Source organism: Alosa pseudoharengus, unplaced genomic scaffold (assembly GCF_046254945.1).
Source record: "Alosa pseudoharengus isolate Yale_2024_CS ecotype anadromous, Long Island Sound unplaced genomic scaffold, YU_APseudo_1.1 YU_APseudo_1.1_scf_22, whole genome shotgun sequence".
In the NCBI taxonomy this organism is placed as follows: domain Eukaryota; kingdom Metazoa; phylum Chordata; class Actinopteri; order Clupeiformes; family Clupeidae; genus Alosa; species Alosa pseudoharengus.
In genome coordinates this window covers 28,850,325-28,861,683 of record NW_027468680.1, presented here as the reverse complement: position 1 = coordinate 28,861,683, position 11,359 = coordinate 28,850,325, and the positions used below count along the sequence as shown (strand labels likewise).

General features: G+C 44.0%; 1 protein-coding gene across 1 annotated transcript; it reads left to right on the top strand.

The window, feature by feature from the left end:
- The first annotated feature begins 3 nt into the window (after positions 1 to 3).
- Positions 4 to 1,467, top strand: kcnf1b (potassium voltage-gated channel, subfamily F, member 1b). Its single transcript, XM_076299812.1, has one exon. The coding sequence runs from the start codon at positions 4 to 6 to the stop codon at positions 1,465 to 1,467; it is 1,464 nt and encodes a 487-aa protein (XP_076155927.1).
- The last annotated feature ends 9,892 nt before the right edge of the window (positions 1,468 to 11,359 follow it).

The following is an 11,359-nucleotide window of genomic DNA, read 5'->3' as shown; positions in this document are numbered from 1 at the left end:
GCCATGTGGACTTTACCTAAACCGCGATATGCGAACTGCAAAACGTCTGAAGCGAGCGAGGACACGGAAATTGCCGTCAACATCGGCGGTGTAAGGGTGGTGTTATGTGGGGAATTGTTAAATCGTTATCCGGAGAGTCGGTTGGCGGAGTTGGTGAACCTCTCGACTCAAAGTTTTGATGTGATTTCGGGCCTTTGCGATGACTACGACCCCAGTAAAAAGGAATTCTACTTTGACAGAGACCCTGATTCTTTCAAATGTATAATCGAGGTCTACTATTTTGACGAGATCCACATGAAAAGAGGCATTTGTCCCATCTGTTTTATAAAGGAGATGGAGTTTTGGAAAATTGACTTGAATTACTTGGATGAATGCTGCAAGTACAGTTTAAGCGAGAAAGAGGAAGAGTTAGCTGAAATCGCCGACAAAGTTAAACTTATCCTGGATGATCTTGAGGGGGACCCAGCACTGAGCCGTTCTCAGCGTTACCAAAAGTTCCTGTGGAAACTGATGGAAAAGCCCGAGTCCTCATATCCCGCTCGCGTAATCGCCATTGTATCTTTTTTATTTATTCTTGTATCCTCTGTGGTAATGTGTTTAGGGACTATTCCAGACCTTCAAGTGGAGGACGTCGAGGGAAATCTCGTTGAACATCCGACTGTGGATGCCATTGAGACGGTCTGCATTGGCTGGTTCACGGTGGAGTATGTGCTTCGCTTCATTTCATCGCCAAATAAAGTGCGCTTTGCGCTCGCCTTTATGAATGTAGTTGACTTTTTAGCCATAATGCCCTTCTATGTAGTGTTGATCCTGACATACCTGGGCACTGCAATGATGGAGCTGGCCAACGTGCAACAGGCAGTCCAGGCACTGCGCATAATGCGCATTGCGCGAATCTTCAAGCTTGCGCGCCATTCTTCAGGGCTGCAAACTCTCACCTATGCGCTGAAAAGAAGCTTCAAAGAATTGGGTCTGTTGCTCATGTACATGGGGATAGGAATCTTTGTGTTTTCCGCTCTGGCATACACCATGGAACAGAGTCACCCAGAAACCCTGTTCAAGAGCATTCCCCAGTCTTTCTGGTGGGCTATCATCACCATGACGACCGTTGGATATGGAGACATCTATCCGAAAACTACATTGGGCAGGTGTAACGCTGCCATCAGCTTCCTGTGCGGGGTAATCGCCATCGCGTTGCCAATTCACCCCATCATCAACAACTTCGTCATCTACTACAATAAGCAGAAGGTGCTAGAGACCGCTGCCAAACACGAACTTGAGCTCATGGAGCTTCAGTCTCTTGAGGTTGCAGTGCGTAAATCACCGACGTCGGATGCTGCTGCAGAGGAATGGGGAAGCAGGGGAAGCAGCATACGCGCATCACGCAGTGATACCCACATTCCATTGCTGACAGGGACAAACAGGACTCAGAAAGAACCTGTGAAGGAACATTGTGCAACATACTGACCGTCTCAGACTTGAAAAATTCTGTTAACTCCAGGAAGACATGCGTATTTGCTGCGCTTATTTATGTGGCTTTTGTCCCAAAGAAACAAATGGAACATTATAACTGTATATTTTGGTGGATGTCTGTTAATAAGTGCGACATGCTTACTGTAGTTCATTCATGCACGATAAATAAACTGCATGCCAAGCATCTCGTTTTTTTTCAGAGGCAATAAACAGCAAGTGACTGTATTTTCCCCAAAATGACACGCACGCCCACAGCTCCAGTGCCAAAATTATTTAGAGAGCCAGAAATAATGCATAATAGTCCCAGTAAAAAGCAGCACTCACTTCATGCTATTTTCAGTTGTAGTCTGGCTACACCTTTTTTAAGATCACTATTTTGACAGTCATATAGGCAAATGTATTATATTGTATAGGTGCATAAGGTTTCAGAAAATAAATCATAAGCAGCCTTCTACTCCCAAAAACATCACTCTTGAAGTTTGCCAAATTGTTTAGACATTTGGGATTTAATTGTATGATTTATTTATCTATCTGAGTTTTTTTGTCAGCAGCTAGTCCATTACTTGTCAAGAGGCCTAGACCTTTAGCATGAAATCGAGATTTTAGATATAATAGTTAGATATATAGTTAAGTTATAATAGTTAGATTTATAGTATAAGATGTTTGATGGTCTTTTGGGCCCCCACCATCGGCAGCGCTGCCATATCTAACCCTAACTCTGAACCTAACCCTAACCCTTGCCTAACTCTAGTGCCTTCCAGGCAGCGCTGCTTTGAAGTCGACGGTGGGGGACCCAAAAGACCATATATCGTATATAGTATTTCAGTAGTAATATATAATATAATATAATAGTTAGATCTAATAGACATATATCCTCTTGTACCATATCCAATATGAAAACGGGTGATTTGCTGGCAGACATAGATTTTTCTCACCCACCTGTGTGTGCGTGCGTTTGTGCATATTTGTGTGTGTGTGTGTGCACATGTGTTTGTGTGCATATAGAATGATGGCCTATTCTCCAGCTCCATTGGTCAGCACTGGTCAGTATCCCCTGAGTGTGCTGTCTCTGCCTTGCAGCCACCCTAAATAATTTACATGAACTACACACCATCTCCATTTTTAAAGACCTGTTCATAGTTCTACTTTTACCTTTTTTCCACATGCACACACACGTGCACACACACACCACACACACATTTATATCCATTTGTATCCAAATGGAAGTGAAAGGGATTAGCAAAAACATATTGGGTAAAAAGGAGACAGTGTACACTTCAGTTGTTGGATGAGCCTGTGCGCTCTGGCACCTGTTTAGTTGTGTGAATAGTAGTTTTTTAGCATTGAGTATGATATTTAATGGGTAGGTTGATGTCTCAGGCAGGCTCATGGTGTAGGGAATTTGTAACAAATGCAAAATCATCAAAGCTTTGGTCAAATGTACCTTATAAATTAGAGGGCTGTTTATTGACTTGTTATTTATATTGAGATGTATTTCGCTCACAATACATCCTAAAATCAATCAGAGCTCACAGATTTAAAGTATTATCTCTTCAGGGGTATCACATATTCATTGAGCTCTAGTGGATTGGGTAATTGGTGTCACATCTATGGCTCACCTGGTGTCACATCTATGTGACCGCACAAGATGTCCCCGGACGTGGCATTTCCTCTTGCGTGAGTGCTGCCACTGTCGTGACAGCTGAGCTTCCTGGACCTGACTCATGCCGACCCTTATCACACAGATGAGAGGCTTGAGTTATGCACCTGCGCACACATGAACTGGAAACGATGTGTATATAACAAATACAGCAATTAAACACACACACACACACACGGCCAATGTAACACTCATGTAATGTAACACTCGGTGTTTGGTCTTGTCAGGTGTGTCTACTTCTCTGTCTCACTCTTGTTATAATGAAAAAAGTATTTTTATTCAATCATCTGTGATCATTTAATCTGTCATCATTTTGTGAATGCCTCCAGCTTTGGTAAATTGTGTTAAGGACTGGTGTGTGTCTGTTGTCTGGCTTTGGTGTTCTGTGAGTGAGGGAGCTGGACCCGGCCCATGTAAATCACATTAATCCTCCAGCAGACTGCCCCGACATATCAAAGATGACACGGCTCAGTAAATGTGCTTGAGATGGTGCCTGCTCGCTCTCCTCCTTCATTTGCCTGCAGTTTTTTTTCCGTGTTGTTTTTTTTTCTTCTTTTTTCTTCTTTTGCATCCTCTCATCCTGCACGGCTGCGTTCCCCGCTGTCAGTCATCTCCGCTTTCTCCTGTATCACCATGGGAACAGCCGAGCCGCTCTGGGCACGGCGCATGGCCATGTGGGAAACTTTCAATTAGCACTGGGCTCTGGTACACTAATTAAGAGCTGCTAAATGACTTACAGAGCAGTGAAATGCTGTTATTGTCGACATTATTTCAGTCCATCTGGTGTGTGCACACTCAAGTCCACATAGCTCTCTCTCTCTCTCTCTCTCTCTGTGTGTGTGTGTGTGTGTGTGTGTGTGTGTGTGTGTGCGCGTGTGTTTGCGTGTGTGTGCGCATGCACTAATGTTCACATAGTTCTCACTCTCTCTATCTTTGTGTGTGTGTGTGTGTGTGCGCACTCATGTTCACATAGCTCTCTCTCTCTCTCTCTCTTTGTGTGTGTGCAGGGGCACAGCACCAAATTGTGTGCGTGTGTGTGGCCCTGTCTGTGGGCTCCGTGTCTCTGGGAGGAGGAGGCCAGTGTGGAGGGAGGCTGTGCTTTGGGATGCCAATGGAGGCCTCCCCTTGCTGAGGACTCGGATTAGTCAACTTGATTACCCCTACTGTGACACCCCTGACTGTATGCCTCTCTATGGCGTGTATGTGTGTGTGCGTGTGTGTGTGTGTGTGTGTGTGTGTGTGTGTGCGTGCGTGTGTGTATGTGTGTGTGCGTGTGTGTGTGTGCAGGGGCGCCATAAGACCAACATTATAGAAAATTACTGGGGGCGGGGGCAATATGACATTCTGTCATAGACATAATTTTCTAGCTCTGTGTGTGTGTGTGTGTGTGTGTGTGTGTGTGTGTGTGTGTGTGTGTGAGAGAGAGAGAGAGTGATTGTAAGTTTGTGGGTAAGTAAGTGTGATTGTGAGTGTATGGGCATGAGTCTGTTTCTGTTTCGTGTTTACAGCTTTGGGAATTGTTTTATGGGTTTGGTGTTGTAGTTTATGAGTGTGTGTTTGGGTTTGGTTTTGTAATTTATGAGTGTGTGTAGGGTTTGGCTTTGTACTTTATGAGTGTGTGTTTGGGTTTGGTTTTGTAGTTTATGAGTGTGTGTTTGGGTTTGGTTTTGTAGTTTATGAGTGTGTGTTTGGGTTTGGTTTAGTAGTGCATGAGTGTGTGTTTGTGTTTGGTTTTGTACTTTATGTGTGTGTTTTTTGGATTTGGTTTTGTAGTTTATGAGTGTGTGATAGGTTTGGGAGTGTGTGTGTATCTTTCATTTGATGAATGCAGTAATGGTCCTCTGTGAGTATAGCATTGTTCTCTCACCCAGCATCTCACATTTTACATACAGTCTCAGTTATTATGGACATTATCAGCCTGTCTGTCTGTCTGTCTCTCTCTTACCTCAGTATGTTTGGTCTGTGGAGTATGCGGCTGAAAAAGTGAGTACGGCTGAAAAAGTGTTTCTTAAGTGTAATGATATGGTGTCATGCCACTCAAAAACACAGCATCTGCTGTGCTCCCTGCATCAAGAGCTGGACCGAACTTCTACTGACTCACTTTCAGCTGAAATGAGTTGTCCCTTAACCGGTAGTTAGCACAGCCCACCAAATCAGTCCCACACTGAACAACACTGGGCTCTGATTAGTTGGGTTCAAGACAGTGAAATTAGTTCTTGTCTGGCGCTTTGCAGAGTGCGTCTATTATAAGGTGCCAATCAGACTTAGACTCAGTTCTCCCTAGTCTCTCTGATTAGAGCACTGAATTGTTAGACTTTTTCCCTTTGAAACAGTCATTTGATTTCTTCCTCTTTTTTGAGAAAATAACAGCAAGGGATGGAACACGGCTTCAGTCTCAGAGAAGAGAAAGGGGGGGGGGTATCTGCGGAGGGGGTTCTGTCGCCTACACTCGCTGCCTGCTTCTCATTAGTTCTCCCACAGCAGAAATAATTAGGGCCGCTGTTCTCTAATTATGGGTGCACACAATTACTCAGCCAAAGCGGACTGTTTGAAAAGTCAAGGCGAACTTGACCTTTCCTTCTGAGGAATGGAGAGAGAGAGAGAAAGAGAGCGAGAACGAGAAGGAGAGAGGGGTGGAGCAGGCGGAGAGAGGAGAATGATGATGTTAAACAACCTCACATCTCAGCTGAAAATATAACTTACAGCCTACATACATGTTAGAGTAAAATCTCATATATTATTCACCAAGACATATAAGTTAATTAACACCATGTTTTTATATATTCCCTCAGAAAAAAATATGTACTGGGTTGTTTTAATACTCAAGGGAGGGAAGTGTATAGCTCTATGTTTAAGCGTAAATCCAAAATCTGAACCTGAAGACTGGTCTCTAGACCTAAACTTGTTGCCAGCAGCAGGTGTTCTATAACTTATTGTAATTTTCCATTCAGTCTGATAAAATAACGCATGCCTTTTCCATCCCTGTCAGTCAAAATGGTTACGGACAAATAATGGTTATAGACAAAGCATTTACAAAGCTCTGCCTTGTGGGAAACAAAGGCAAACAGGTACCTTAAATGATCTTTGCCTGCCACAAAGGAATTGACAGAAGACAGAAGCTCTAAAGTTCACACATTATATTGATGAAAGACAGCACTTCTTACTTTTCCATGATGGTTGATGCAGAGGAGGGGTCAGGGAGGACCAAAGGTGACCCATTTATGTGAGGGAGGAATTGGGAGAGAAACAAATGGCAAAAGTCCACAAACAGAACCGTCCATCCAAGCTATGGACATTTGCTACAACATATTTCACACCATTCGGTTCATGAAGCACACACACACACATACGCACACACACACACACACATTCACACACACAAATTTCACACCTCACTCTGAGAGAACATTTTAGCACAGCCCAATTCCTTCAGGGTGTCATGTCACACATATGCACACGCCCTACACACACACACACACACACACATATGTGCGTGCACACACACACACACACACACACAGACAGTAGCAGCAGTATGTAATCCTAGTCACAATCATTTAGCCACATGTGAGTATGGGCTGTATGGATTGTGTGTGTGTGTGTGTGACCGCTGGTGCAAACAGCATAAATAAATAGCTCCCTGCTGCTGTGCTCGCCTGTGCTTTAGTGGGGGCGTATTTCAGCATCCCAGGCCTCCGCTATTAGCTCTGTCTGAGGAGCACAGATAAATCACCGCCGATCTCAATTAAGAAGTTAGTATGTAGATGACATGATAGTGGGAAGAGATGAGGAGTGAAAAGACTAAAGAGTCCTGTATTTCGGCGGTGACCTAGTGAGGGTGCCATTGGCAGGCACAGCTGATATTGAGGAGAGTTAACAGAGCAGAGATTGAAGTCTTCAAGGTCGCCATTTTGCTGGGTAGACCTAATATGAGCTAATAAGCACCTAATATGAGCTTACTCTGTGATCCATCTCTCTACCTCTCTCTCTCTTTCTTTCTCTCTCTCTCTCTCTCTCTTTTTCTCTCTCTTCCTTTATCAGCATGTTAAACTGAGTGTTCGTGACCAGTCATAAGCAGTTCTGTTAACATGTGTGCTGAGCTGAGGTAATCGATAAGGCATCCCATGGTAAGACGTCCATCCATCCTTGGGTCTGACACTAAAGGACAAACACACACCGTGACCAAAATGGCAGGGCAATTAATCAAAAAATGTAGTTGCCGGTCTAAGGACATGAGAACAGAGAAGCAGTGTGATATGAACATATCTCTATAACATATCATCACCATATACTTGCTGCTACATTGCATATGTGTTCTGGCTCTGTGAAGATTCCTGAGTCTGCATTGATATGTTGACCAACAGGGCTACCTCGGGGATATGGCAGTAGGCGGGATCCCACGATCCTTTGCTCTCCTCTGATCCACCTCACCCGCCCCTCAAGTACCTTCGACCCCCTCAAGTCCACTGTGGCTACTCGTTCTATGCAACGTGTGAACCCTCCCCCCTCCCCCCACACAAAGACACACACACGCACACACACACAGACAAACACACACACACACACACTGCTGTTCTGTACTTTGATTCCACTATCTCACGCCACACAAGACAACTGCTGGACTGAGTACGGCTGAAACAGAGAATATCCCAGGGACATAAGACTTAAATGACTTGTTCTTGATATGCAAATATTATGACATCATACTTTCCCAGCTATAGGTAGCCCAGACTGTCCTGAAAAAAGAAGATATAGCATGTGTAGATGGTCATTACAATGACCAAGATTAAGAGCTTAAAAGTAAATGTTGCATACTGAAAATAGCCTAGGCCTCAAAGGGCTAATATATCAACTTTATTTTGTTTCTTATGAATCTGCCAAACCCATGGAGGACCAAAATGACTTAAAACATTGTTTTTTTATTTAGATATTTTTTATGCTATTAAAGTATAAATAATAATTATATGTGCTGTGCCATTTCATTTAATTATTTTATTTAATATAAATGTATACCAATAATGTACTGAAAATGAAAAAAGCTGAAAATTAACCCAAAATAAAAACATGAATAATCTTGTCTATAATGATACTAAGGTTTTTGTTGTGACCAGTTCAAGTGCTGCAATAATCCTGCTGCTTGTGATTGCCATCTTTTCTCAAAGTAGATGCCTTGAATTTGTTGATGGTTAGGCTTTGTCATATTTGTAACTCTCAATCTGTCCATTTCTTTTGACAAAAATCACCAGAAGTCCTCATTTAAGGAGTCATTTTTCCAAATTCCAGGGGAGCATGCCCCCCAACCACAATCAACTCTCTGTGACTTACACCGCCACTGCTGGAGAAATGAATGAATCTGATCTGACTGGAAAAAGAAATCAGTAGAATTCACGTCACAGTGTATTCTGCTTTGATTGTACATTGGCAAAGATAAACCAATTGGCTGCAATCTTTTCCTATAGACAAAAATCAGTCATGGCCATCACATTGCAGGGGGGCGTTACCTCTGCATCCAGCCAATCACATGAACTTGTTCTTGCATTGCTCATGAATGCTGACCTGGTCTGAAAAAAAGTTTTTTTCACCCTCCTCCATGGCTGTTATTTATCATCAGTGACAGATTTAATCAGTATAAAGCGTAAATTAGGACCAGTCGTTAATTAAAGGTGAGGAACGGCACCACTTCTGTTGGTCCTTCAGTCAAAGCATTAATGGAATTAAATTTACTTAAATGGGCTGTGACACGTAGTTGTGGTTTCTTGGTCAACAATTCCAGTGCTGTAAATCTGAGACATCAGTCATAAAGCCTTGGGTCTCCTGGACCCCCACGGCAATAAAAGACAAGGAATGATTTGCTACTACAGTCAGTGTGAATGAATGTCTTCAGCTTGGGTGACGTGGACACTGTACCCATCAGACTGGTTCAAATCTCAGTAGGTGGGGTTGACACACATCAATCGAGTCCTTGTGCTGGCTGTCAATGTCAGGTCTGGTCAGAAAAAAATTGTTATCTGACAGAAACGTTGCAATATATAAAGTTTTAACTGCAACTGTGCAGGAGCTTCCTTTTTTTCTGAGGTCTGTTCGGAGGAAAACCGTGACTCTGAGTGCATCACCGAACCAAAAGGCTGACCGGACGCATTCAAAGAACGGCGGCCGTGTGGTTGCGGCTGACACAGACCTGGACGTCCATCCATCAGTGAGATTAACGGAGGGCAGTGCAGGTCTGCGGTGAGACCGGCTATAATGAACATTGATCCTGGAAAGGCCAGACTGACAGAACGCATCTGTAGATTGTCTCTCAAGATTCATGTTAGATGCTCGCACAGGGGCCAAGAGTCTTCAGTCATAATTTGCATGCAGAATGCATGTGTGTGTGTGTGTGTGTGTCTCTCTCTCTCTCTCTTTGTGTGTATGTGTCTGTGTATGTGCGTGGGTGGGTGCGCTCATTTATTCCCCTCTCTCTCTCACACTCTCTCTGTATATGTGTGACTCAGTAAGTAGCCACCAGTGGGACAATCTTCATTAGCATGCCCTGCATGTTGCATGCGGCAGCCTACGTATATGTGTAAATGTGTGTGTAAAATGTGTGTGTGTGTGTGTGTCTTTATTTGTGAGTTCTGCTGTGTGTCCATTCGAGTGTTTATGGCTGGGAGACAATTGTTTTTCGTTAGCATGATGGGAGCCGTGTGTGGTGGTGCCTCTTATCTCCACCTAACAGGTGGGGGGCGGGCGGGAGTCAGTGCGTGGGCGGCTGCTCCGCTCCTCTCTGGAGCCCCATATCCTCCCTCTCACCTCCAGCCATCAGGACAACCAATCCCAGAGGCGCACACTTGAAAGACACAGCCCCTTCATTTCAATGCCAGCCCTTTTCCTTGCAGTAAGTGGGCAGTGTGTGTGTGTGTGTGTGTGTGTGTGTGTGTGTGTGTGTGTGTGTGTGTGTGTGTGTGTGTGTGTGTGTGTGTGTGTGTGTGTGTGTGTGTGTGTGTGTGTGTGTGTGTGTGTGTGTGTGTGTGTGTGTGTGTGTGTGTGTGAGAATGTTTGTGAGTGCGAATGACTGGGTGTTGTGCACACTAAGATGCATCCATCACTTTGAATTAGGACAGGCAGAGTTGTGAATGTGTGCTCGCCGAGTGCCTTCATTTGCAGAATTCAGTCCAGCTCTGATCCAGGCTTGTCTCCTGGCCACTGGCGATGGGGTGGAAGGGACACGTCCCCCTCTGCTCCATGCCCCTCTAGCTCATCATTAGTCTTCCACTGCATTATTCTTTGTGCTTCTGTCACAGGAAGAGTTGAGCACAGGGTTGAAGACCCAACAGCAGTGTGACTTGTAGCGGCGGGGTAGCCTACATGTCAGTCCTTCTGGGGGATTAAAAAACAAATCATTCGAAAAAAAAAATATTGTTAGTTTGACCCAAACCAAAGTTTTTACACATGCATGTAAACACATTAGTCCGGCTGAAATTGGAGGAAATCGAAGCTCTTTCTAACACACAGACTAACACACATAGATAAGTTGAAAATAGCTTCTGTTACTCAAGCATGCCTATGCTCTATTGAACTCAAATAAGACTGTGGTACCCACGCTTAGTACCTCTGGACACTTCAGTCTTAAGCCTTTTTAGCAAGCTAACTACATATTTATACCACAACGCTACATACTCATAAGTTGCACCTTATTTCATATACTGTATATGAATTAACATCCCCCAGTAGCTTACATTTTTAAGAAGTAATGTTAAATTTAACTAGTTACACTGATGAAGCAAAGTTCGCTATAGCAAGCTAATCAAGCTAATATGGACTGTTTCGGTGTTTATGAATGCTGACTGTTTATGTAAACATACTGACAGATTCACACACAGACTCAAACACACACTCAGGCATCATGCTGGCCACACACACACAGCGGTCCCCTCATGTTGGGGATGCCTCAGTGGGGGTCCTGGACTCCATCATGCTCGGCATCACTCTTCATTTCCTCTCTCCTATCAGGCACCCGATGACCTCTCCCTGCAGGAATGACCGGCGATGGTTTCACCAGTAGCACATGTACTTGTCGACAGCAGCCAACCACTGGGGCAATGCATTGCACCACAGGCAGATACAACAACAGTCAGGTACTTCCCATACCAATACAAAATCAGCTCCACAGGACTGGAATGAACTACTACACTGTCAGGACTGAGTTAATATGACACTTCTGGGTGTTAACTCTGATTATGGTAC

What these genes read in the sequence shown, in the direction of transcription:
- kcnf1b (XM_076299812.1), top strand. Translation starts at nt 4, where the DNA reads ATGTGGACTTTACCTAAACCGCGATATGCGAACTGCAAAACGTCTGAA.